The 27,259-nt window shown below is 35.7% G+C and overlaps 1 protein-coding gene across 3 annotated transcripts in view; it reads left to right on the forward strand.

Moving 5' to 3' along the window:
* RAD18 (RAD18 E3 ubiquitin protein ligase) overlaps positions 1–25,109 on the forward strand; it is a 103,090-nt gene extending 77,981 nt beyond the window's left edge. For 2 of the 3 annotated variants that reach the window (XM_072598589.1, XM_072598594.1), the window contains exons 11-12: positions 13,073–13,129; positions 22,955–25,109. In XM_072598589.1, coding sequence (XP_072454690.1) covers positions 13,073–13,129; positions 22,955–23,060 — 163 coding nt within the window. In that variant the 3' untranslated portion in view covers positions 23,061–25,109. The remainder of the gene's footprint in view (positions 1–13,072; positions 13,130–22,954) is intronic. The other variant, XM_072598590.1, reaches the window with a different exon arrangement.
* Positions 25,110–27,259: the final 2,150 nt, after the last annotated feature.

The following is a 27,259-nucleotide window of genomic DNA, read 5'->3' on the forward strand; positions in this document are numbered from 1 at the left end:
AATATGAATTTCACAGTAGATCTCCAATTATATAGCAAAGAGCAGTAATTATCAAACTATATGATATTAGATACACATTATAAAAGTTGATCAATGGAATATATTAGCTAAGCATGAGTAGATGTTACATTACGTTAGATAAACATGACAGTACATTAGATAAACAGAGTGATGCATATAGTCTTGTCCCTGAAGAGCTGTTAAGAAAACAGTAATAGTGTAGCAGAAAATTGGTTTACACCAGCATCTTATCATATTATACCACAATACATTCTAAATGGATAAATGAGCTCAATGTGAGAAAACCATACCATTCAAAAATGAGAGAACAGAAGGTCAAATTTCTTACAATAGTGGCTAGAAGATGAATTTGTAACCAGTCTATGTATCTCCTCTATTCAACTCCATTGGCTCCCTATTGCTTAGAGGATTAAATATAAAATCCTCTGTTTAGCTTTTACAGTGCTTATAACCTGACCCCATTCTACTTTTCCAGACTTCTTACAGCTTACTTTCCTCCATATACTTTATGATATTCAGTAAATCTGGCCTCCTTGCTCTTTCTGATAAAAGACAAATTTGTGCATTTTCCACTGGTTTCCTTTATGCCTAAAATTTTTTCCCTCCTGACCTCTACCTTCAGACTTCTTTGACTTCCTTTAAACCTCAACTAAAATCTCATGTTCTACAAAGAAGTTTTCTCAGTCCTCTTTAAGTTGGTTTCTTTCTTCTGAACTTGTCTCTAGTTTATCCTCAATATATCTTGTCTGAACTGAATTTATTGTTCTCTCCCCCTCCTCTATTAGATTTTAATCTAATCTTCAGAGCAGAGGCTGTTTTTGCTTTTCTTTATATCTCCAGCACTTAGCAAATTGCTTGGCACATAGTAGGTGCTTAATAATGCTTACTGATTTAACATGTAACTGATAACAATATAGAAAATAGTATTGAAGACAAATTGGGCTATATTTGTTATATATAAATAATGATCCTTTGCTTTTAGAGCAATAAGGAAAGATATAGACTGGTATAAACTTACATAAACTATTGAAATAAAACATCTCTGAAAAATCTAACATTTCAAATTTATGGTGAATTAGTACAGATCTTAAAGATTATACAATAGAGAAATGCATAAGTATTATTAACAAGCAGTTCATAAAAAAAACTATCAGTAATCATCTGGGAAAAATGCTCAAAATCATTAATGGCGCAAATTAAAACAATGCATATCTCCCAACCGTAAACTTTTCAAAAATGGTAAAAGATGGAAAAATTAGATATTTATTTTATGAGGATGTGAGAAAATCAGCTAAAGTAATTCTGTATTGGAACTATAAGTTTGCTTTACTACTTTGGAAAACAATTTGAAGTCACACAAGAAAAATTATCCAGTTTTTTAATACTTTCCAGTGATCCCACTATTGGACCTATAACTCAAGAAGCTTATTAGCAACAAGAAAAGATATATCTGTATGTAAATATTAATAGCATAATTTTAATGCTAAAATAGTTTAAACCAGCCTTGCTTGCAATGACTAGGGAATGGCAGGAAACACCATGATATATGAATGCAATGGAATATTGCCATGCCTTAAGAAATGACATTAAAAATTGAAAAACATATAAGAAGACCCATATGAAACTATTCAGAATGAATGAAAGTCAAAAGAAGAAACAAAACTCACATCAACAGTGTCATATAACATTGGTGCTCATTGATAAAGTATATGCCCATCCTTTCTTTTAACAAATGGAAAACTACAAAAAAGTACACAATCATTCTTTTTTATAGTTTTTGGAAATGTTACATTGTGTGGACTTCGTTATGAGTCTTTTGAGGCTTTTGTATGTTGCATTGAAATAAAATTTATAAAAATTTTAAATTAAGGATTTTAGTGTTAAAAAGAGAGACTATCATTAATGTGCAATTTGACACAGCATTGCTGAAGAACCAGCATTACATGCAAGGGGGATGAATTAGAAACCTTACCAATAAAATCAGGGCTAAAGCAACAATATTTGTTATCATTACTATTTGATATAATGCTACAAATGCTGGCTCTCCTCGTAAGACAAGAAAAAGAAATTCAAAGAATAAGAGCAAAGAGGAAACAGAATGGCTGCTTTTTGTAGATGATACAAGGGTTTATGCAGAGAACCCAAGACTCATGTGAAAAGTGATTAAAACAATAACTTCAATAAAGTTGCAGGATATAAAACCCACATAAATTGTCAGTGTTTCTGTATGTTACCATGAAGATAGCTGGCTTTAGTTGGTAATATACAGAAACACTGATCTGCAATTTTTCTCTTATATTGATAAGATCACTTAGAGATATATTTCCCCTAAATGCTGCTTGGAATGTTTCCCAAAAATTGTGGTATGTTATTTTATTATTATTCTTTTTAATGAAATTATTTCTTGTTTCTATGATTTGTGCTTTGACCTACCCTTTCTTTTAGGATTGTTATTTACTTGCCAAGTTACTTTTTTAAATCCTTGCTTCAAAACTCCTTTATTGAGTGTAACTTTATTGCATTATGGTCAGTAGGAAAGGTTTTTAATATTTCTGGTTTTCTAATTTGTTTGTGAGGATTTTATACCCCAATATATGGTTGATTTTTATGAAAGTGCTGTGCAGATTTGACCCATGCTCTTTTCTATTCCCTTTCAGTGTCAGCTAGAGATTTAGCATTGTCTAAAATTCTGTTCAGTTCCCTAACTCCTTTTTTGTTTATTTTTTGGCTCAATTTATTTAGGTTTGAAAGTGGTAAATTATCGTAGTTTTACTATTTCTCCTATAACTCATTTAACTTTTCCTTTTAGATGCTATACATTTTTTGTGCATATTTGATGAGTATTGATATTAATCCATTGTCTCTGGTACGTTTTAATAAAATTTAGTTTTTGTGTTTACCTTTTAATTAGATCTTTTTTGCCATTGTTTTAGCTGAGATCATGATTGCTACTCTTTCCTTGTTTTTAAACTTCAGCTGAAGGAAGCTTAATACATTCTTTTCTAGCCCCTTATTTTAACTGTGTTTCTTTCTATTTCAAGTGTGTTTCTTGAAAACAGTATATTGCTATCTTCTGTTTTCTAGTTTATTCACCTGTCACCTTCCACTTTGTAGGTGAGTTAATCCAATTCATATTTACAAGTGTGATTATTGTATCTTTCCCTTCATCCTGTTTTCTTTTTTTTCTTGCCCATTCTTTAAGAAATTGTTTTGTTCCTGACAGATTCCTCCCTCAACCTAACTTCCCTTTGATTTCTTCCTTTTCCCTGGAGCTGTTTCCCTCCTGTTTTCCTATTAGGTGAAATGTATTTCTCCCCCTAACTCTGTGCATATGTGTATTTTTTTCCTCCTTTGACCAATTCAGATAACAGTGAGTTTCAAGTGTCACCTGCCCCGCCTCCATCCCTCCTTATTATATAAAATTCTACTTTTGTACCTTATTTATTTGAAGCAATTTTTCCCATTTTTCATATCACTTGCATCCTTTCCCAGTGTGTTCCTCTTCCCTACCCTTTCCATTCTTTTAAAATTATCAAAACCAAGCAAACACTTTTAGACCCTCTGTCTCTTTCTATAACTCCTGATGATGATAGAGTTCTGAGGGGCTTACATACATTATCTCCCCACCCATGTAAAAATATAAACACTTCACCTTGTTTAATCCCTTATGATTTCTTGCTCATGTCTATACTTTTGTATTTCTTTTGATGCTTATGTTTGTATGTTGAATTTTCTACTCATGTCTTTTTAAAAAAATCAGAAATGTTTGTATTTTATCAAAGATCAATTTTCCCCCTAGTAGTAGTATTCCCAGTTTTACTGAGTAAATTATTCATGGTTGTAATCCTAGATATTTTGTCTTCTAGACTATCGTATTCCAAACTCTTCATTTATAATAATGGCTTCGAAATCTTATGTGATCCTGACTGTGGCTCCTTGGTACTTGAATTTTTTCTTTCTAGCTACTTGCAGTTCTTTTTCTTTCAATGGGGAACTCTAAATTTTGCCTGTAATATTCTTGGAAGTTTTCATTTTGGGGTTTCTTTCAGAGAGTGACCAATAGAATTTCCTCTTTGCCCTCCAATTCTAAGAGATCTGAGTAATTTTCTTTTAAGATCTCTTGAAATATGATACGTAAGCTCTTTTTTAGTCATGACTTTCAGGAATTCTAATGAATCTTAAATTATCTCTCCTCGAACTGTTTCATAACTTTTACTTTGTGATACATTATAATTTCATATGTTTTTTATAGTCTTTTGACTTTGTTTAAATTTTTTTGATGTTTCATTAAGTCATTGGCTTCTTTTTGATCTATAAACAGGGTTAGACTTTCAGTGCATCCAAGGTCACTTTAAGTTCCAAATTTATGATCTCATGACATATCTTTAATTGTTGTTGTTACTGGTCTCTAAACTCTATGAATTAAAATTGCAGTTAAAATTCAATAGAATACATATATTTTTCTTTTTGAAATTTGTTTTTATTTATTTGTTAGTCTGATATGTTTGTTTTTAAAATAGCATATTAGTAACTAAAATTTCATTTTTTGTGACATTAAAAAGGCAACACATTTTTCTTTCTTATTTAGTTAATTAAAATAAATATTAAAAACTTTTGTCCATTCTAAAAAAATTTAGCTACTAAGGGAGAAAAAAACCCCCTAATCACAACTGCATTGGTTTAATTAAAACATACTGGAGAGCAAGATAGTAAAATAAAAATATAAAACCATTAATGGTATCTTTCCATTTCTGATCACTTGAATTATTGTGATATTACTAACCAAATGAAATTAAGGAAAGACACAAAAAATAATGCAAGTTATCTGACAGCTACATTAGAATGTTATCCTAATATGTGACTTTAGTACTCCTGTAAGTAATGTAACAGCATGTTTATTTATAGGTAATATGAAAAATAGTAATTTCTTTGCTAAGATGTTAAATAAAGCAGTTTCCGCATTAGTTTCATCTAAAAATATGTGTTCCATTCTGTATGTTGATTCCATTACCTCTCTGTCAGGAGGTTAGTATCATGTTTTATCATCATTCCTTTGAAACCATAGTTGAGCATTACATTAATCTGGAATTCTTAAGTCTTTCAAAGTTGTTTATATTTATCATATTGTTATTTCCATATAAATTGTCCTTCCAATTCTCATTTTACCCTATATTAGTTTATATCAGTCTTATTTTTCTCTGAAACCATCTGTTTCAACACTTCTTATGGTATAATAGTATCATTATATGACTTAGAAACGAAACATTGATCATAGGTACTTGCTGCAAATAGTTTTTCCTGTTACTTGCTTCCTTTACAAATTTGACTGCATTTAGTTTTGTTTGTGCAAAATCTTAATTTTATGTGCTAAAATTTGTCCATTTTATTTTCTAAAACCCTCTTCCTTCTTTGGTCATTAACTCTTTACCTGTCCATAGTGATTTCTTCCTTGCTCCTCTGGTTTGTTCATGATGTAATCCTTTGGTGTGTGGGGTATGTGGTGATCTGAATTTAGTTTCTTCCAAACTTCTTTCCACTTTTCCCAGCAGTTTTTGTCAAATAGTGAATTTTTATTCCAGGAACTGGGGTCTTTGGGTTTCTTTTATTACTAAGCGTAATATGTGTTTGTTTGCTACTATGTATTATGTACCTGATCTGTTATACTAATTGACTTCTTTCTTTCTTAGTAAGTACTGAATCATTTTTTTCATTACTGCTTTGTAATATTGTTTGAGATCTGGCATTGGTAGTAACCCTTCTTCCCACTTAAAAGAAAATTATTTCCCTTAAGATTCTTGACATTTTATTACTCCAGATAAATTTCATTTTTAAATTTTAGTTTTATTGTTTTGTATGTATTGTTTTAGTAGTTTGGTATAACACTGACTAAACAAATTAATTTAGGTGGTATTATCATTCTAATTGTTAGCTCAGCCTAACCATGAACAGTTAATGTTTTTGCAGTTATTTCAGTCTACATTTTCATAAAGCCTATTTTATATTCGTGTTTATATAGGTCTTGTTTGTACCTTAACAGGCAAACTTCCAAGTATTTTATACATTCATTAGTTCTTTCAAGAGGATTTTCTCTCTTTTCCTGCTAACTTTTTTTTGGTAATATACAAAAATGTTGACAATTTATGTTGATTTATTTCATATCCTGTAACATTTTTGAAATTATTATTTCAATTATTTTTTGAAAATTGACTCTGTGCTAAAGGTATTGCAGGTATTCCAAGGGGTCAGGTTTTAAAAAGATGAAACCACTTGAAACAGCCTTGAAAAATAAGTTATAATTCTTTGATGTCTTTTTTCTTTTTTTTTCCTCTGGTTAAGGCTTAAATTTGTAATGTGTGGGAAACATATTCTTACCTGGGATCATAGGATCATAGATAAAGAGTTTGAAAGATCCTTAAAAGTCATATAGTCCAATCCCGTAATTTTATGGTTGAGGAAACTAAAACCCAGAGATATTCACAGTATTTCTGAGTTGAAAGGGACCTCAGTTACTTTATAGTCCAACAACTCCCTCTCCCTGACCCAATCCCCAGTTAATCACAAGAAGTATATCTTACTGCTTGATGTTGAATGCTTCACCTGTTAAATCCCTTAAGCTTTTGTTCCTCTGATGAACTCTGTTCAAATTGCCTGGCTTGTTTTCCACTTTTTTGTGACACAAACTCCACTCATTTCACTACTTTTTCATTCTTGATTTCATAAGATGCAAGAACTGAATGAGAAATTAGAGATGACCTAGTTCAGCTCCACAACCTGATGGCAGAAGGTGAGACTCAGAGAGGGGAAGTGGCACAGGTAGCAAGTATCTAACTCTAAACCCACCACTCTGAGAAGCAAAACCCTTTGTTTTTGGAAAGATAGTAGTAATTTTTGTCTGATAACAGTTATTATTGAGAGTATGTAAGGGAAAACACAGATTAGTTATCTATAACATGAAAGGACTGGGTTAGATTAGTTCAGATAAGTTAGGCAAATCCTTTTAAGCTCTAAAGTTTTAATGTTCTGTGATTCTGAGAAAGACTGAAGTGCAGGGAGAATTGACTGAAGAATTAACTTTTGTAGATTAGTTGACAAGGTTTTCCATTTCATCTTAGTGTTCATTCACTTTCACTTTATCTGAATTATTATTTTTTGCATTTCTTTTCTTTTAGGATATATGCCATTTCACTGTTTTTTGTTGCTGTTTTTACAAAAGAACTTTCTTTAGAAAACATAAGTATATATTAGGACTGAACAATATTGATCAATTCTAATGTTAAATTCCTATTAAGGTTTGAGAAGGATCCAAGGAAGATTACATGGTTTATTTTTGTTCATTCATTTATTCCTGTCTGACTCTTTGTGACCATATGGACTATAGCATTCCAGGTCCTACTGTCCTCCACCATCTCTTGGAAGCTTCTACAAGCTCATGTTTGCTGCTTCTATGACACCATCTATTGCCTTCATCCTCTCTTGTCCCCTTCTCCTTTTGTGTTCTGGCTTTCCCAATATCAGGATTTTTTCCGATGAGTCCTGTCTTCTCAATGAGTCCTGTCTTCTCATTATGTGACCAGCATATTTAAACTTCAGCTCTAATATTTGACCTTCCAGTGAATAGCCTGAATTAATTGCATTAAGTATTGACTGATTTGACCTCCTTATTATCCAAGGGAGTCTCAAAAGTCTTATCTGGCACCATAATTCAAAAGTGTTGATTCTGTGGTGCTCGACTTTCCTTATAGTCTGACTCTCACAGGCATACATTGCTGCTGGAAAAACCATAGCTTTGACTATGTGGACCTTTGTTGGCAAGGTGATGTCTCGCTTTTTAGTCTGCAGTCCAAATTTGCCATATCTTTTAATTTCATGGCTGTAGTCATCATCTGCAGTGATCTTTGAGCCCAAGAATATAAAATCTGACACAGCTTCCATTTCTTTTCCCACTCTTTGCCAGAAACTGATGGGACCAAGTGCCATGATCTTAGTTTTTTTTGCTGTTATGCTTCAAGCCAGCTTTTACACTCTTTTCTTTTACCCTAACCAACTCTCATCAGTGTGATAGTATTTACATATCTAAGATTGTTGCTGTTTCTCCCAGCAACCTTAATTCTGGTTTTTGATTCATCCAGCCTGGCATTTTCATGATGTACTCTGCATATAAATTAAATAAATAAGGTTATTATATATATATATATATATATATATATATATATATATATATATATATATATATATATATATATATATATATATATTGCTTTTTAACCTGCTTATTATAGGCAGAGCCTGAATTCCCTGTAGTTCTGAATCTATGATTCTAATTCAATAGCTAAGAAAGATAGGCCTAAAATCAGGGCAAATGTGAATTTTTCATTAAAAAACCCTTTGTAACTAATTCTTAAGCTGAGTTATTTTTGTGTAATGGGCTTGCTTTTTACCTTCTCTAAAGTACTGTGTGTACCAGCAGCATTAGATAAATAACACGTTCTGATGATTTTGCACCCTGGTGATAGAGGAAGAGTTGAGTTCAGAGGTGGCAACGGCATGCGTAGTAATTAAATTCCTGCCATTAGCAAAGTGAAGCAGAATCCAGAGAGCAAGATATACAGGTAGGCCAAGGTCTTGCTTTTTTCTGCATTTCTGAGTTTACCTCATTTCTCTTGAGTTTGACAGTAAGATCATGGCTAGAAAAAAGAAATACTGCCAGATACATTTCTATATGTTTTGAGATTCACCCACAAATAGGGGGCATGACAATGATAGTGATTTAGTAAAGGATTCCAGGAAACAGACAGGAAGGGTGAAAACCAGGAAGAGAGCAGTGTCATGAAAACCCAGAGAGGGAAGTATATCCCAGAGGAAAGACTGTTCAGCAGTGGCACGTGCTTTAAGGAGGTCAGGAATGATGAGGGTTGAGAGAAAGGCCAATAGTTTTGACAGTTATTGAGCTGTTAATAACATTGGAAAGAATAGTTTTAGTTGGTTGATGAAGTAGGAATCACTGACAGGTCACTGAAGCAATTTTTAGGATTTTTTACACAATATATAATAAAAAATAAACAAAGAATAGAAGCAAGATTAGAATAAAGCATAGACAGGCAGGACAGTTTTGAAAGACAGGTTGAATTTATTATAGACTTGGAAAGGAAAGTAAGCTGTATAGGGTAGAGATCCTACAATTTCATGTACAATTTTCTGTTCTCCTAGGCATATGTAAATGCCCATTTTATTTGATGTTAAGTTCAGAATGAAAAAAGGTAAAGAAAAAAGAAAAAATATATTATTAGCGGGGAAAAATGTAAAAAAAAACAGCACTGCCTTTATAGCCATCCTTTGGGAATTGATGTGACTATAAATTTCTCATTTTATTTTCAATTTATAAGCATTTTTTTCTCTCCCACCTCTCCCTACACCCCGATTGAAGAAAAAGAAAGACAAAATCCTTGTAAGAGATATGTATAGTCAAGCGAAAAAAAAATCCCCATATTGACTATGTCCAACAATACAGGTCTTATTTAGCATCTTGAGTCCAACACCACTCTCTCTGGAGGTTAATAATATTCTTTGTTATCACTTCTCCACATTCATGGTTGGTCATTCCATTGATCAGAGTTCTTAAGTGTTTCAAAGTTTATCTTAGCAGTGTTCTTGTCAAGTCAACAAGCATTTAAATTCTTATTGTTGACTTGTTATTATAAAAAATGTTCTCTGCTCACTTCTCTCAATTCATACAAATCTCAGGTTTCTCTTTCATGATTTCTTATGGTACAATAATATTCCATAGTATATAATTTCCTCAGCCATTCCCCAATAGATGGGCACCTGTTTAGAAAAATTCTTTACCCAGTAGTCAGTCTGGGTCATCAGGCATGCAGTCCTGCACCAGACCCTATGCAAGCCTTTTCAGTTTTGGAGAACCTACCAGAGACTATGCTTCCCTGGCACAGCCTTCTAGAACTTAGGAGGATACAGAAGAAACATCTCTGAGGGAAGAGAATCAGGAGAATTCAATGCCACATAATCAAGGAAGGGGACAGAGTTTCAAGAAGGAGCAGTCAGAGATAATACCTGATTACTGGTCATTGTGGTGGATGGCTCAATCAGTGAAAATGAAGGTCATTGGAGTTTAAGTTAAGGAACTGTTAAGAGCTAGGCTGTTAGATGACTCAGCCTGGAAGATGATGTCATTTATGGTAAAAGGAATAGGCAACTTTCAGAGGTTTTCATGGATTTTTAAAAATTCTTCCTCTGCCATCTGTTTTCACTGATGTGGCATCACATCACTAAGAAACCTTTTAGGTTTATGTCCTTAATGTACCGCAAATATTTTCCTTTAACAAACCAGTGGCTTTAGCTGGTACTCTGAAAGCTCCAGTGTAAATTGATCATACAACATACTGAGTTAGTTAACAGGGTTGACCATTCTGCTTACTTATCTGGAATGGTTTGAATGTTTTGTAACCAATATGTTAAAAAAAGAAAACCTGCTCTCTCAATTTCCATATTCCTGGGTCCTGGATCATGTGGCCCCAGCTTCCCCCAACTTGTTATTGCTCCTTGGCTCTGAAATCCAACTGGATCAAAGTTGGACAGGTAAATGTGACAAGTAGTACAAAGTATTACCTCCCCACTCCACTTTTACAACTTGCCTTTGGTGTTTAATTTATAATCTACAATTTCACCCATGAAGGGTTTCTGATTTTTGCAGGATTGTAGTCAAAGAGTGGGTATTATCTGTATCTACCTAACCAGAACTGATCCTCAGCAAAATTGGAAAGTAGAGGGAAGCTAATCCTTGGTGCTCTCCCACCTCGCTATTTATTACCCTCTGCCTCTTCCCATTAGAATACCCAATACTCTGCTCTTTTCTCTTCTCTACCAAAATCTTTCAGTGGGTAGCTGCCATGTTGTAAAGGATGTGAACTAGTTCACACAAGTGTAAGTAACTGATAAGAACTTACTAGGTTTGCCCCTCAGGATCATTTTATTTTAACAGAAGACAATCCTTTTATATCCCCAAGAGATCATAAAAATGGGAAAATGTCCCACATGTACAAAAATATTTATAGCAGCACTTTTTGTCGTGGCCAAAAACTGGAAATCAAGGGGATGCCCATCATTTGAGAAATGGCTGAATAAATTATGGTATATGAATGTAATGGAATACTATTGTGCTATAAGAAAGGATGAACAGGAAGACTTTCAGAGAGGCCTTGAAGGACTTATATGATCTGATGCTGAATGAAAGGAGCAGAACCAGGAGAACTTTGTGCACAGCAACGACCGCGGTGTGCGAGAGTTTTTTCTGGTAGACTTGGATCTTCATAGCAATGCAAGGATATTAAAAAAAAAAATCCCAGTGGTCTTCTAAGGCAAAATGCCTTCCACGTTCAGAAGAAGAACTATGGAATTCAATCGTGGAATGTAGCAGATCATTTGTGTGTGTGTGTGTGTGTGTGTGTGTGTGTGTGTTTTGTTTTGGTTTGTTATGGGATTTCTCCCATTTATTTTAGTTCTTCTACACAGCATGACTATAATGAAAATGTATTCAATAGGAACATACGTATAGATCCTATATAGAATTGTATGCTGTCTTGGGCAGGGAAGGGAGTGGTGGGGAGTAGGTAAGGGGAAAAAAAATCTTAAGTTTTATGGTAGTGATTGTAGAGCATTAAAAATAAATAAAATGAATGTATTAAAAAAAAAAAAGAAGACACTCCTTTAACTCATAGGAACAAATTTTTAGTGAAGTTTACCTAGTTACGTGGGCAGACCCAGGACTGTCCATGAATTACTTCATATAAATAACTCCCTGTTCCAGATGTAATGCCTCCCATGCGCTTAACTATTAACTTACTATTAATGATAATAACTGGTATTTGTATAGTGATTTAAGGTTTGCAAAATGTTTTTGATACTTAATCTCATTTAAACCTCACAACAACTTGGGAAATAGATACTGCAGGTATTGTCATTCCAGTTTTAAGAGGAGAAAACTCTCACCTGGAAAGAATAAGTGACTTGTTCATAGTTACATAGTAGGTGGAATATAAAATTCCTTCAAGTCATGATATATTTTTTCATCTTTGTCTTTTTTATTTAAAAAGTTTTATTTAAAAATCAAATGTGACTCTATAGCTTCCAGCTATTGCTTCAGGTTCTGCCTTCTAGAGCCCAGCAAAACAAATTTATTCCTTCTTTCATGTGGTTGTCCCTCAGATACTTGAAAACAGCCATTATATCTCCTCCCTTCCTCTCCATGCAGGGCTCTTCCTCCCCAGCTTTCTCTTCTGAGGGCTAAACATTCAGAATTCCTTCAGCCGATCCTTATGCGCTCTATGCGCTTTAATGGTTTGTTGATCCTATCAGTGCACATATTCTTCCATTAGTACAGAACACAAACCACCCATCCATTTTCTTTCTTGGTTCTTTATATACTCCGCAAATGCTCAACTCAACCTTCTGGAGTACTGCCTCTAGAGTGCTAGTGAAACCCTTTTAGGCTATGCTACTCCTTACCCAAACGTCATGCCAGGCCCATCTCCTTGTCTAATTATATATTTCACCAAATGAATTTGCTCCTTTCCTGGGCCTAGGTCATCACTGGAGACACGTGCAGAGTCCTTATACCCACTCTACGTTTCCATTGCCATTTGGGCCACCTGCAACTTTTAATTCCCCACAGGAATATGTGATATCTGAAGTGATATCTGAAGGTTACCACTGCAGGGCATGTTGAAAAGATGGGCTTTTGGACTGGGAAGCAATCTGGGATCATAAAAAGCACCGGGCAGTTGTATATTGTCATCCTATTAAAATGCTTTTTTAAGTGGCTAAGGCTAATATCTGCATAGGTTTTCTCCATTATAATGAGTGGGGTAGATTCTGTGTCACTGTGTTTATAATGGCATTTTTATTGCCATTGTAAGACTGTAAGCCCTAGGGCAGTGACTCAGTCATTACACATTGCTTTGTGCCTTGCCAATCAAAGTGCAGCTTGCAAGTAGCTTAAGAAATGCCTTATGATAATTCTATGTACATGTCCTTTTAGCTCCAGCTCAGACATCATAAGAGACCTTATAGAGGAAAAGGAGTTTTTGGAAACAGGGTAAGTATCTGGTTACTTCGGTGGATCCATGACCTCATTGATATGGGTTTTCCTTTTATCAGTGCATATCATACCCTATCTTGCTCTCTCATTCTGCGCATCTCTTTTTTAATCTCCTTCTCAATGTATTGAGCGCCTTTCTTTACCTCTCTTGACATTGGATAGGTACCAGTAGACTATGCAAGCTGTTGTTTATCCTTCACTTTCAACATGTGACTGGCTCACCTTCTTTTCTAGTCACCTATCTCTCTAATGACATTTTATTAAAGGAGTTCATTAAGGTTCCAGCAGCATACTATGTCTCTTTTCGAAAAACAAGCTTAGCTCATTACATAGAAGCTCATCTCCAGTAGACCAGCTGCTTGGTGATAAATTCTTTGCCCATGGTAACCCATGAAACATAATCACAGCTTTCAAAATTAATGTATACCATGAACTAGCAAATTATTATAAATATTCAGCCAGTTTGTTAGACCACGTAATGTTTATGCATGATCTTATTTAAACAAAGCATATCTACAAAGGCCAGTAGTGTTTTTGTCTTTTATCTGTAACATCTAGCGCAGAGCTTTATACAGTTAGACATTTCAGTTTAAATATAATGTGACCAGTTTACATTCATGTTTGTGTGTTTTGGTCCAGAAATGGGATCAGAGCTAGGGCAGACTGATTAATGAAAGATCACAAGTTCCAGTCAGATGATCATACGACCACCAGCTATTCAGAAACAGAGAACGCAATCTGCTTTTTAACATTTTCGTAAAAGCTCTTTGCCTGTCTTTTTCTTGTCTTTTTACTTAAGTGAGTAGACAGCAGAGCAGCTGAGGACTGTCTTTGGAGAGTAAAGAGAGAATTCAAGTAACAAATGTTACTCTCCTTACATCTCCTGTGTGCAAAGAAGTATGCTCGGTGCTGGGAGGGTGCGGAGTTTAGGAGTCGGCAAGGCACTTATAGACCAGGAGAGACTGGATGGCACATGCTTTGTAACTGGCTTATGAAAGAGCTGCCAGAATTCGGACCATTCTGTAGAACTGATCATGTGGTGTGATTATTCATGCTAGTTAGAAGATTAGTCATACTGGTAGATTTACCATTCCTCCGATAGTCCTTATAGTTTTTGCCTTTGCTTATGCCATTTTCTCAGCTGGTAATGACTCTTGTGGCCTCTTCTCCATGTGTTCAAATTGTGTGCTGCTCAAAAGGTCAGACATCCTTCCTACTCTCCATAAAATCTTCCCAGCTTTATACAACCTACAGTGATTGCTCTCTTCCCTAAACTCAAATCATTCATTGTCAGACTCACTTATTTGGCAACTAACCATGTACTGCCTTGTGTTCCTACTTATTTTCTTTATTGTCATTTTTTTCTGTTATTAACTTTTGTGTTTTTATGTAATATATGTTATATAATTGACACATAGTATAATTATACATATGTATGTAATTGACGTATTGTATAATATAATTGACAAGTTATGTATGTCTCCTGTTAGACAGTAGTTTTCTTAACTGCGGTGACCATGCCCTTCATTTCTTTGTGTTTGATTGGGTACCATTCCTGGCACAGGTCAGCCATACCATCCTACTCTTTAGTAAATGCTTCTTTGCTTATCTTACTTTTATAATAACGTAGGCTTTTGGGAGTCATAATTATTCAAAAGTACTTCACATATCCTGGAATATTGTCTAGGCAGCTACAACCCCAGTCTCCAAAGGGCTTATACTCTCATATAACTTAAATGAAAATAGGAAAAATCTGAATGACTCAGATTCATCTGAAAAAAGAAACATCTCAAATTTATGGGCACATTTGAAGGGAACCTAAATCACATATTTTAAATATTACTCCTGGAGCATACTAAAGTATCTCCATTCTATCACATTCTCCTAATTCCTTAGCTATCTAACTTTCACAGCAGCACATTGTCCCAAATAAGGTAACATTTCTACACGCAGAAAGGAAATTTGGCTCCCACAGTACAAATACTTATTCTCAGGGCAGAATTTTTTGGTTTGCCTCCTGGTTCCCTGAGTATAAGGTAGATGTACTTGCATTTAGAAAAGAATAAGAAGTAAAATGAAAAAATTATCAAGGTTAAATAAGATGAAAAGATTTCCATTTTACTATACTGTCAACTGCAGTGCTTTCCCATTACACTGGGGAGCATAGGTCAGGGTGTCTGGAGATTGCACTTTATCCTATGGACAATTTCAGAAACTATATAAGGAATGAAAATCACTGTTTGTCTTTTAAAATGTTACTTTTGCAGTTGGTTGCCATTTTATTTTGGAAGACCACTGGACATCAAGTTAGATAAGATATTTTACTGGTCTCCCTACAAAATCCAAAAATGCAGGCCTATTTTCTTTTTTAATAATCTAATTTTCATCTCAGTGTCATTAATAGCAAATAATTTGTCTATTAACTATGAACTTTTCATATTTTTAAAGAAGACATGTTTATAATTTTGCTACCTAAAATTCCCACCATTATCCCTGCTAAGTGATCTGGGTATATGATATTTGTAAGTTTTACAACTAATAATATTCACATAGTAATTTCTTTAGAAATGAAATGTTTGTCTTTCTGTCCATGTATCTATCTATCTACACCTAGGAAAAGATATTTATACTCAATGATGCCACTTCCTTTCTTTTTACCCCTTCTCAAACATTTGGAATATTTGCCTTCATCATCCTACTGAAAGTGCTTTCTCTAAAGCTACCAGTGATCTTAGCTTTGCTAAATCCATTGGCTTTTTTCTAAATCCTCATTTTTCTTGACCTCTCTACAGTATGTAGTAATGCTGACTACCCACCCCTCCTGCATAATCTCCCCTCGTTAGGTTTTCATGACACTGATCGTTCTTGGTTCTCCCCATACTTGTTTGCTCATTCTCAGCCTACTTTGCTGAATCTGCATCCTTCCATTGCCTGTTAATTTTAGGTGTTCTTCTCGGCTCTGTCCTGATTTCTCTTTTCTTTCTGTACTGTTTCACTTGGTGATTTCATATCACTTCCCAAAAGTTCAATTATCATTGCTACATAGTTGACTACTCGATGTACATATCTAATGATGTTCTCTCTCTTTCTCATCTGAATTTCAGTCTCAAATTACCACCTGCTTAGTGGACACTTTGAACCAGATACTGTATGGACATCTCACACTTAACATGTCTATGACAGAATTCACTATTTCTCCCCTAAAACTTACACTTCTTCCTAACTTCCCTATTTCTACCTAGGGGTCCACTATCTTTCTAGTCACCTGGGTTTGCAACTCCCAAGTCATCTACCAACTCTCCCTTACCTTATACATCCAATCAGTTGGCAAGCCTTGTAGATTCTCCTTCCAAAACATTTCACATCAGTCACCTTCTCTCCAGTCACATAGCCACCATTCTAATTCTGACCTTTATTCTTAACTATACTGTTGCTCTGATCTCCTGTTTTCCTTGCCTCATGTATCTCCTCTCTTGAATCCATTCTCATCATAGTTACAGAGATGATATTCCTAAAACAGATCAGACTACGTTACTCCCCTGGGCTCCCTTTTGCCTTTAGAAATAAGTGCAACCTTCTGTTTGACATATAATGCCACTCACAACCTGGCTGCAGTCTCATTTTATATATTATGTCTCTTAGCACTCTTTGAGTCAGCCTAACTGACCTTTTTTGTTATTCTTCTCATATAACATTTTATCTCCTGTCTTCAAGCCTATGCACTAGCCTGGAATGTACTTCTTCCCTACCTTCACATCTTATGATGGTGAGTTTCCTTCAAAATTCATCTGTAAAACCACTTACTACATGAACCCTTTCCTTAATTGCCCCAGCTGCCAGTTCCCTTACCCCTTTGTCCTATATTGATTTGCAATGAATTATCTTGTACTGTATATATTTTGTATATACGTTAACATGTTTGGAATTGACTGTGTCACATGGGAGACTGGCACAGGACTGCTCAACATGGTGTGCCCACATCAGAAAAGGTGCTGTGCTGTATGAGCAAAGCAGAATTGAGACAGCTCAAAAGGAACACAGGATGTGCAGATTTAGAGTAACCACCCCAAATGTTCACATGGACCATCTATGCCCAATCTGTGGCAGAGCATTCCGAACACATATTGGTCTGATCAGCACAGTCGGACACATAGAAGCTTGACTCTGTCGTAGTGATGTCATTTTGGTTCTCTTCGAGAACAAAGGACACCAACCAACCAACCATATTGTCTACTTCAATAGAATGTAAGCTCCTTGTGGACAGGAATTGGTTCATCTTTATCTTTGTATCCCTTGCTTACTTGTAATTTTGATTCTTTACAGATTGTGTTGTTCCAAGACTTGTAGCTGTATAAACACCCCTGTAAGAATAGTAGTATTGAGAGAGTTTTTTAAAATCACAGAAAGCATCACAGAATTTCCTGAATACGAAGTAACCTAATCTCTTCCTCATATTCAATGTTGTGCCAAGTCCTGTTGCTAGGACTGCAGTCCTTCCATCCACCTCATCCATCCAAGATCTATATAATGGTGGATCAACTGAGAGACAGCTCTCCCAATTATCTGTAGGCAACATGCATTTTTAACCTACTCTGTTTTAGCATTGTGGATGGTTAGATCAGCCTTTTGGTGAGAAGAGTGTTCATTTGTGGTATGCAAAGGCTAGATGTACTTTCCACACTTTAGAAGTATTAAGTGACTTTGAATTGCATTTCTCTACAGATGGGGGCATTTTGAGAACCTTGTTCCATTCCATGGAATGTTAATCTGTTTTGAGAAAACTTTAATGAAAGTGTGTTGTAGGATGTTTTCCTTTTACTTAGGTAGCTCAGGGTAAGCCAAGACCCAGAGAAGCTCATTGAATTTTCTGAGGTCACATCATTAGTGAATGGCAGAGTCACCGCTGGAAACTGCTTCTTTCTACTGTGTTATGTTGCCTAATGTCGTTTGGGAGGCTGTGTGGTTTACTAGAAAGATCAGTGGACTCGACATTCTAGTCCTTGGCTTTTTTCACTTGTTAATTCTTATTAGTGTGTTTCTGAGCAAGTTTCTCAATATTCCCTTGTAACTCCAAATAAATGGTCCTATGAATGACATGCAGGTGTATTGATGCAGATTGGTCATTATTCTGCTGTTCATAAAATCTTAGGGAATTGTCTGAGGTGCTGAGAGATTAGGATCATATGATAAGTAATAATAATCAGCATTCAGAAAGCACTTCCTGTGTGTTAGCACTGTGCTAAGCTCTTTTATAATTATTACTTCATTTGATTCTCACAGCAACTCTGGGAGGAAGGTGCCATTGTTGCCTCCATTTTACAGTTGAGGAAACTGAGGCAAATAGAGGTTTAAGGGTCTCCCAAGACCAGCTGGATGTGAACTTAGCTCTGTGTGCTGTGCCTCCTGTCTGCCAGCGTATATCAGAAACAGAACTTGGAAACAAGTCTCAGTGTACACCATGCTGCCTCCCTTTCTTAGTTACCCTTGTGGAAAATGAAATATAGGTCTCTAGACAGGGAATTTTTATAGAAGGTGACTTTTTGGTTTATACCATCATTTCATTAAGGAATCAACAGATTGCTTTTTGTTTGGAAATAGAATTGTTCATCTATTTAAATAGATGATATCAAATATATAATTGAACCCATTGGTTGGAATGACACACATGGATTTGAATATAAGGGAGCTGACATGCCAGTACTTTGTAATAGCATATTGACATTTTCATTCACAGTGAGCCAATTTTAAGGACTCTGGTTTAAAGTTTATAATGTATTTTAGAAGTATTGTGACTTTAAATGGCCTTTTCCTAAGTGCTTTTTCATTGGCATGGTGCCCTCATATAAATCATAATACTTCTAGATAGACTGAGACAGTTTTTCATTTTACTTCCATTCACTTGTGATTTATTGGTGAAACCTATTAAGAAATTGAACCAAAAAAAAGTCCCCTCTTGTTTTCCAAATTGTTCTGACATCCTGTTGCCCAAGTTGTTGCATTTGTGTTCCCAGTATTCTTTTGTTGGCTTCACATTTCTTATTCAAGTGCAAAGAGCTACGGAAGAAAGTCAGCTTTGCTTCTGTGCCCCAGAGTCATTGTTAGGCAATGCCGGAACCTTCAGTTCTCCCTCCCTGAACCAGGGTGACATCACTGAGAAATCTCAGCCAAACTCCAGAATTAATGCTCCTTTTTGGTGTACAGTAGATTGCTTCTTCTTGGCTAGTAGAGCATGGGAATCTCTACTTATAATATTATGGAGACATTTTATGAGAAAGAAAATAGTCATCTTTATGTGAGAAATAGCTTCTTTATTGTAGATAAGAATGTATTAGATTTCATTTTGTAAATAGTATAATTAGGTCAAGAAGTGTTAGCTTAACAGCTCCATCAGATCATCTGAAACTAATTTGTAGTATATTAGCTAAGACACAGGTGACATTATGCTGATTGACTCTTCTTTCCTATGTCCCCCCAAATGAGCATTAAAAAGAATGAGAATCTCCATCCTTTATGTCATTTTAATGACAGAATTGGAAAAAAAAAGCCTCATACTTCTTTAAAGGCTTTTTATCAAAAGACAGAAATATATTTGTCTTAACTCTAAGAAAACTGTAAATTGACAGATTTTTACTTGTATTTTGAGCCACTAGTTTCCTCAAAGATTAATACACTGAATGAGAATTATTACTTGGAATTTGTGAGGAAAAGTATGAATTAACACACTAGACATCAAGAATCCAGTTTAAAAAAATAGTCAAGCTCCTCATGAGCTTGTTTTCTTAACCATTACTGAATTTTCTTGGAGTTTTTATGACTTTGTTAAGTAAAAATTTGACACCCCCCTTCTTCTAACCTCCCTCCATTTTGTAGTGTTTCTAAGTCTTTGTAATTTATTATAGTTCAGTGGCCTTAGGGGGGATCTTTCCATTCCATATATCACCAGGATACTAGATATAGTTTACTTTGTGCCTCACCCCCTAAAATAACATTTCATCACAAAAGTAAGCATTTAGAATTACGTGATGAGAGCACCTAAACGCCACCGATGAATTCAAGGTACTTGCCGCAGATGAACTATATCCTGGGATACTAAAAGAACTGGTGGATGTGATGGTATCATCATTGATATTTGAAAGATCATGGAACTTGGGAATGGCTTTGAACCATGGGATCAGAGAAAAGTAAACATAATCGTCATTTTCAAAAGAGAATATTTTCCAAGCTATAGGCCAGTAAGCTTGATGTTGATTCCTTGCAGAATTCTGGGAATGAAGTGGGGAATTCAGGAGCCAATGTGTTCAATCCTCTGAAGTGCTATTATGAGGAACATAGATTAGGTTTGCTCTTTTTTATCCCAGAGGACAGAACCAGGAACAATGCATGGAAGACAAATTTAAGCTTCGTGTTCTTCCTAAAAATTGATGCTGTCCAGAAGTAGAAAGGGCTACCTCAATGGATAGTGTAGTGTGGTCCTCCTTGGAGTTCTTTGAGTAGAAGTTGGATAACCAAGACTTTTACAATGTATTTTGTTGGATATTTCTTGCAGGTATGGGTTAGATTAGATTACTACCAAAGTCCTTTATAACTATAAAATTCTGTGATTACTGAATATCTAGAAAAGGGACTGGTGATCTTATAGACCCCAGCATGACTTCCTTAAGAACAGGTCATGCCAAACTGAATTTATTTACTTTTTGGACATGATTCCTAAGCTCAGTTCAAAAGAATGTCTTAGATGCAGTTAATTTAAATTTTTAGCAAAGCATTTGGTAAAGTACATAATTCTATTTTTGTGGATAAAGATAGAGAGTTGTGGTTTAGATAATGATACAGTTAGATGGATTCAGAACTGTATGAATGGCCAGATTCAAAAATTAGTCAGGAATGGTTTGACATCAGCTGAAAGGAGGTGAGAATATGGATAGAATGCCGCAAGCATATAAGCTTGGATCTAAGCTATTTAGTATTTTTATCGATGATTTAGATAAAAGAAAAATTATACAAAAGTCTAGAAGGTTGGTGGTATGTACCCTTGGCAGTAATGAGGAATTTTGTAACATGGTGGATTTGTGGAGAAAGATAATGAATTCTTTTAGAAATGTTGAATTTGAGGTGCTTATGGAAATCTAGTTCTAAGTATCCAATAGGAAGTTGATAATGTGGGACTGCAACAAACGAGAGTATCTGGGGCTGGAATCATTTGCATAAACATGGTAATTGAATCCATGGAAAGTGATGAAGATCACTAAGTGAGTGGGTAGAAAGAGAATAGAGAAGACAGCATAGGACAAAACCTTTAGGAACACCCACACTTAGTGATTGTGGCATGGATGGATGAAGCAAAAGTACCTGAGGAGTGGTCAGACAGATAGGAGCAAAACCAAGAAAAAGCAGTCATGAAAATCCAGAGAAGAAGGAGTATTCAGGACAAGAAGGTGGCTGTCTCCAGTGGTGTAGAGAGGTCAAGAAAGATGGGCATTAAGAAATTGTCATTGAATCTGGCAATTGAGACATCATTGGTGACTTTGGGGAAATCAATTTTAGTTGAATTAATGGAATCAGAAGACAGATTGCAGAGGATTTAGAAGAGAAAGCAGAAACTCATTATAGGATCTTAAAGTATCTTGACAGGCTAAAAGATGACATTTAATAGAGATAAGTAGGCTGTATTGTTGGTAGAGTCAGAAGTTGACTTCACAAGTAAAGGATAAGGCAGTGATGGCTTGATATGTTTGTAGGGAAAAGATCTGGAGTGGGGGATTATTATACGTCAAGCTCAGGAATGGTGTGATATGGCAGCCAAAATACCCAATTCAATAATGGGGTGCATTAAGCAATGAACAGCTTTCAGGAATAAGAAGATTATAGTCCTACAATGTAGTCCTATTCTCACCCTAGAACATATCTCCCCCCTTTCTCTCATTGGTGTTTTTTCTCCCAGAACCTCCATTTTGTGGAAAGGTCCAGGCTAGTCATCCTTCATTTCCTTTCCTCATGCTGCTCCTGACACTCTGGACTTCACCAATCCCATGCCTTCCCCCACTGTCCCACCATCCGTTTTTAAACTTTCTTATGTATGTTGTCTTCCCCCATTAGAATATAAGCTTCTTGAAGCTAGAGACTGTCTTTTTGTTTATATTTATTTTCCCAGCATTTAGCACAGTGCCTGACACATAGTTAAGAACTTAATAACTGCTTGTTGACTGACTGTGACTGCTGTACTCTGCCCTTATCTCCAGACTGCTCCTGGAGTATTGTATTTATTTCTAAGCACTATAGATTAAGAAATACTGAGATAAGTAGATCAGCCAGAGGTATACAAACAACATGGGGACAGGCCTTGATTCCTTTCCAGATAAGAGTCACTTAAAAAAACCAGGGATGTCTAATTTGAATGAACGAAGACTAAAGGGAAGAGAGGTGATAACCAAAAAGTCATCATGTGGAAGAGGGGTGAGACCTGTTTGGTTTCAGAAACTGAAGCAATTGGTGGAGATGGCAAAGTAGCAAATTTAGGCTTAGTATTAAGGAAAACTTTCTACTGACTAGAGCTACTCCCAGGTGGAGTGAGTTATTTGCGATGGTAGTAAGTTTAGCTTTGGGCATCTTCAAAAGCAGGCTAGAGGATAACTTGTCAAGTATATTACTAGGGAGATTCTTTTTCCAGTATGAATTGGACTTGAATAGCCATGGAGGTCCCTTCCAATTCTAACATTCAGTGATTTTGTGAAATTAAGAAAACACAAAATGTGCTGTTTGCTGAGTTTTCAGAAATGTTGTTAGGATTCTTTCTAAGATGCAACTTTTTTTCTTTATTTCCAGAAGCAGAAATAAAAGCAAGAAGATGAGCACTAGAAAAGCAGCATGTCGTTCAAGAACACCAGAAAGCAATTGTAGAAATAGAAGAAGTAAGCGTATCAAAAATTAGACTTCCTATTGACTTTTCTAAGTCCAGAGATCAAAGTATGATACTTTTTGTTATCCTAAGGATTTCGTATTCTTTGTCCCATCTGTCCATGGGGAAAGTTAAAATTGGTTTAAGTTGCTGATAGTAAGTTACATTTAGGCTGTCTTTAGTTTAATACAACCTTGCACAAACCAAACAAATCTTAAAACCCACTCATTTGATCCTTCCATTTCCCCTGTCACTAAATACCTTAATGCATAGCCATACCCCACTCTCCTCAGGGTTGGAACAGTATTGACACAATGGCAAACTCTTGGGTTTGTGTTTCTTAATCATAGAATATCCCTCTTGGGCCAGTTATTCTCTCAGCCCAAGGGCTTCTGCTTCTGTCCCATCCCAGTGAGACTAGCAGTAGGAAGACTTTGTGGTGGGAGAAGACAGTAGGGTGTGTCTATGTAAAGTGGGGCACAGGCACTCAGGGGAGCATTCATTAATGTATCTAATTCAGACACACAGTATCTAAATTACAGTGATTTCATGTATTAAATCCTGGTAGATATAGTTTAGCAAAATGTTGTCATGCATCTATCTCATTGACATCCTGTTACTTTTGCATAAAAGACTAATTAATATTTCATTTAAAAAGTCAGCAATGTTTTGAAATAATTATAAAATGTATTGCAACTCTTGAAAAGGCACTTAAAGATTTAAATGACTCCATTCATTAATATATGCACCTTTTAATTCCTAAACCACATTCTTGATATTTTGTATGCTAACAATTAAAATTTATGAGCAAATGGATTAATACTTCATATGTCAATCTAAATATGCCTTTCTTTATATTAAAAGTAAAATTGGATATATTATGTGTTGGTACAACAGATGCTTCCCCAATAAACCTTCAAACAAATCCCTTTTAAAAATGCATTCCCAGAGATAACAGTTTGATTATAAGTTGTTAATGGAAAGGAGATGCGTCCTTTCCCTTTGCAGTGTGATGCTGATTGTTGACTTTTGTGTTTGACTGTAATTTTTTTGCCTCTCTATGTTGACTCAGTTTACATTGTTGTAGTCATTGTGTATAAAATACGCCATTCTTGTGCCTGTGAATACTTCAGCCCTTAAATGGGCTGGGAGGAATTCTTACCTACCTGCAGAATGTCATCTGATGTCTAATAAATGCTTGCTGAATATTATCTGGTACCCCCACCAGATTTCTCAGTGCCATTCTTTGTACTACAAAGCCCCAAGTCTCTGATTCTCCACTTAGCATACTAAGAGTTCATCAAAAGAAAAGAAAAAGCACTAATAATATGACAACACATTTCTAAATGTGCCAGTGACAGCATTAATTTCTGCCCATTTCCAAAGTCTGTCTCCATTGACCTTATATGTTTGGGAACTGAAGTTAAAAAGTGGAGTCTTAGTATGTCTGAGGGTTGAGTAATTTCCTAACCAAAATGACATTTTGTCTTTTTTATGACTATCCTGTGTCATACAGTTACCTAAGAATGTCTCATTTCGATAAGTATGATTTGTTATTTTAAAGGAACTTGAAATAGGGCTCTTGAGCCCAGAAAGAGATCTTAGAGGAGGCAAGTGTGAACAGTTTTTAACAAAATAGCGCTTAACACTGAAGGATTTTTATACCCATGCTACAATTTGTGCTAAAAGGAGGCATCGTATTTAATTACGTAACTCAGTCTGTTGTGAATTATTTTCTGAAGTCAACTTACCATTTTTTTCCTCTATGACCTTATACGAGTTATCTCCCATGTTTAGAAGGTATTCCCTTCTCACCTCCAAACTGTAGAATCCATAGCTTTTTCTGTATTGAGGTATTCCCTTAATCTTTCTTATGAAGCCTATCCTGACTCCTCTCCCCACCCTGAATTGTGAATGCTCTCTCCTTTCTGAGATTACTTTGTATTTACCTTTCTGTATGTATATTGTATCCTCCAAAACAATGTCAACTCCTTGAGGTTAGGGACAGCTTTGTTTCTGTCTCTGTATTCCCAGCACTTGGTGCAGAGTTGACGCCTAATAAATGTGTATTGAATTACGTCAGTAGCTTTTCTAGTCGGAAGATTTTAAAACCTCCCTTTCATCTCAGAGCTGTCAAGGTGAAGCATTAAGTTAAATTCTTTTCCTGCAAATAAGTGATGGACTGCTTTCAACAGCTTCTCTACCAAGTTGGAGCAGTTCTTTGCTATTATAAAACACTTAATCAGTACCTTGAAGATTTAGCCTTGCTGCTCTGGGTTTATTTTGTTTGTCATGTGGCAATTTGGAACTGCTACTGATACTGGTGTGACAAGTGCATATTTAAGTATCCAAAGTAAAGATAATATGTTACCCATATGTGAATGTGGAAGTTCTGTCCCATCACTAGTGGAAAACATTCCTGGTGTGGTAGAGCCTTTTTTTTTTCAGTAGCAGAGGATTTTTGTTGAGTCACCTGTATTCTCACCTAAGCTCCCTTTATTGAGAGAAATATGAATTTAGAAGGTGACTGTCTGCGATTAGGACTACTAGCTGCAAGCAGTTTTTGTCTGTGTGGTGCTAGTTGGCCTGGAGGAAGATAAATTCATGAGACCAGAGCTTCACTATTAATATTTTCTAGTTAGCTGAATCATTATGAGGAATAGATATAGATATTTCTCTCAGCTCTGTCCTCTGAGAAATTGCATTTGAACAAGCATCTAAAGATAATGATCTGGGAAATATCTTGAAGCTGACTTCATTGTGGACATTGACTTCTACTCTGATTGGTTTGGGGAATCCTAATCTGTTGGGATCTTTGCTTTTATTCTGGTGCACATACAAACCCCAAGAGTGCACCACTTTGGACATTAGTGTCTTAAGACTAATTAAGCACAGACTTATCTAGACTTGTGTACCTCAGCCCTCCCCCAACCAGCCTAGTCACACTTATTCTCTTTACTACAATGAATGTCTATCTGTTTTGGACTAACTTTTGTTGTGATGTCCCATTAACACAATGCTAGAAGAAATCAAAGAGTTAAGTATAACAACCCATTCTATACAACATTATTATGCAAAAGGTATTCAAGTAGATACTTCTGGAAATATTAGTCTTTCCTTGTAATTCCTTGAAAATACTCTAATAGACAAAACATGTAAGAATCCGGAAACTCATAAAAACTTTTTTTGATCAATTCAGTACCAACATAGACTGATTCTTTTAGTTAGCTGAATGATCAAACTTTAAAAATCCTTAGGAAAGAAATAATGAGTGATTTCTCATCCTTTGGAGAGTTGGTAAATCAAGTGCAAAAAAAACAACCTTTGGAATGAATCTAAGAAGATGAAATGTAATAAATGTGAAATACTACACTTGGGTTCACAAAATAACTAATAAATATAAGATAAGGGAAACATGTCAGCAATTTGAAAAGATTTAAGGGCTTTTGTAGATAGGTCCAGAATGAGTCAATGATTTGATGTGACAAATAAAAAAAAGCTGAAGTGATCTTGGGCTCCATTAAGAGATACATACATTACTTCTGGGATTAAGGAGATGATGATAGTCCTGTAGTCTACACCCTCATCAGGTCACACACATATGGATTATTGGGTTCCATTAGATTACTGGTGTCCAAAGTACTACCGGTTTGGTAAAAGGCCCTTTAAAGAGTAAATGACTAGATTGATGTGAAGAGGTTGAGGGGCGATTAGGGACCCCAAAATACCGACGATGAATTCGACTCAAGCCTTCTTAAAGCCAAAGAAAACAAAGTTTATTAAGGATTCGCCTAATTGGGTTGCCTCTTAAGGAGTCTCTAAGTATTTGTAATGCCTGTATTCACAAGCGGGCCAGACACAATCCCAGCTAGACAGAATCTGAGCTGGATTGCATCTGAGTACCTTCATGGAGGCAAGATGGAACTTAAATACAGAAGAGTATAGGAGGGATCTGGGGCGGGGGGGGGCTGGGGGGGGTGGGGGAGTGGGGTGAGGGGGTGGGGGGGGGTGTTCTGGTAGTCCAGGGTGATGGGAGGAGGGGTTTAGGAAGGGTCTTGAGGAGAAGTCCAAGGAGGGTCAAAGGCTGGAAACAGCTGGAGGCTATCAGGAGATATCAGACTATTGAGGGTTTGGGTGGGAAGCAGGTGGGGCAATCCAGAGATCTTGATAGGGGCAGTATGGGAATTGGGTTTTAATGGGATCAAGGGTGGGAAGTTCAACAGAAACCTGAA

Source organism: Notamacropus eugenii, chromosome 3 (genome assembly GCF_028372415.1).
Source record: "Notamacropus eugenii isolate mMacEug1 chromosome 3, mMacEug1.pri_v2, whole genome shotgun sequence".
NCBI lineage: Eukaryota > Metazoa > Chordata > Mammalia > Diprotodontia > Macropodidae > Notamacropus > Notamacropus eugenii.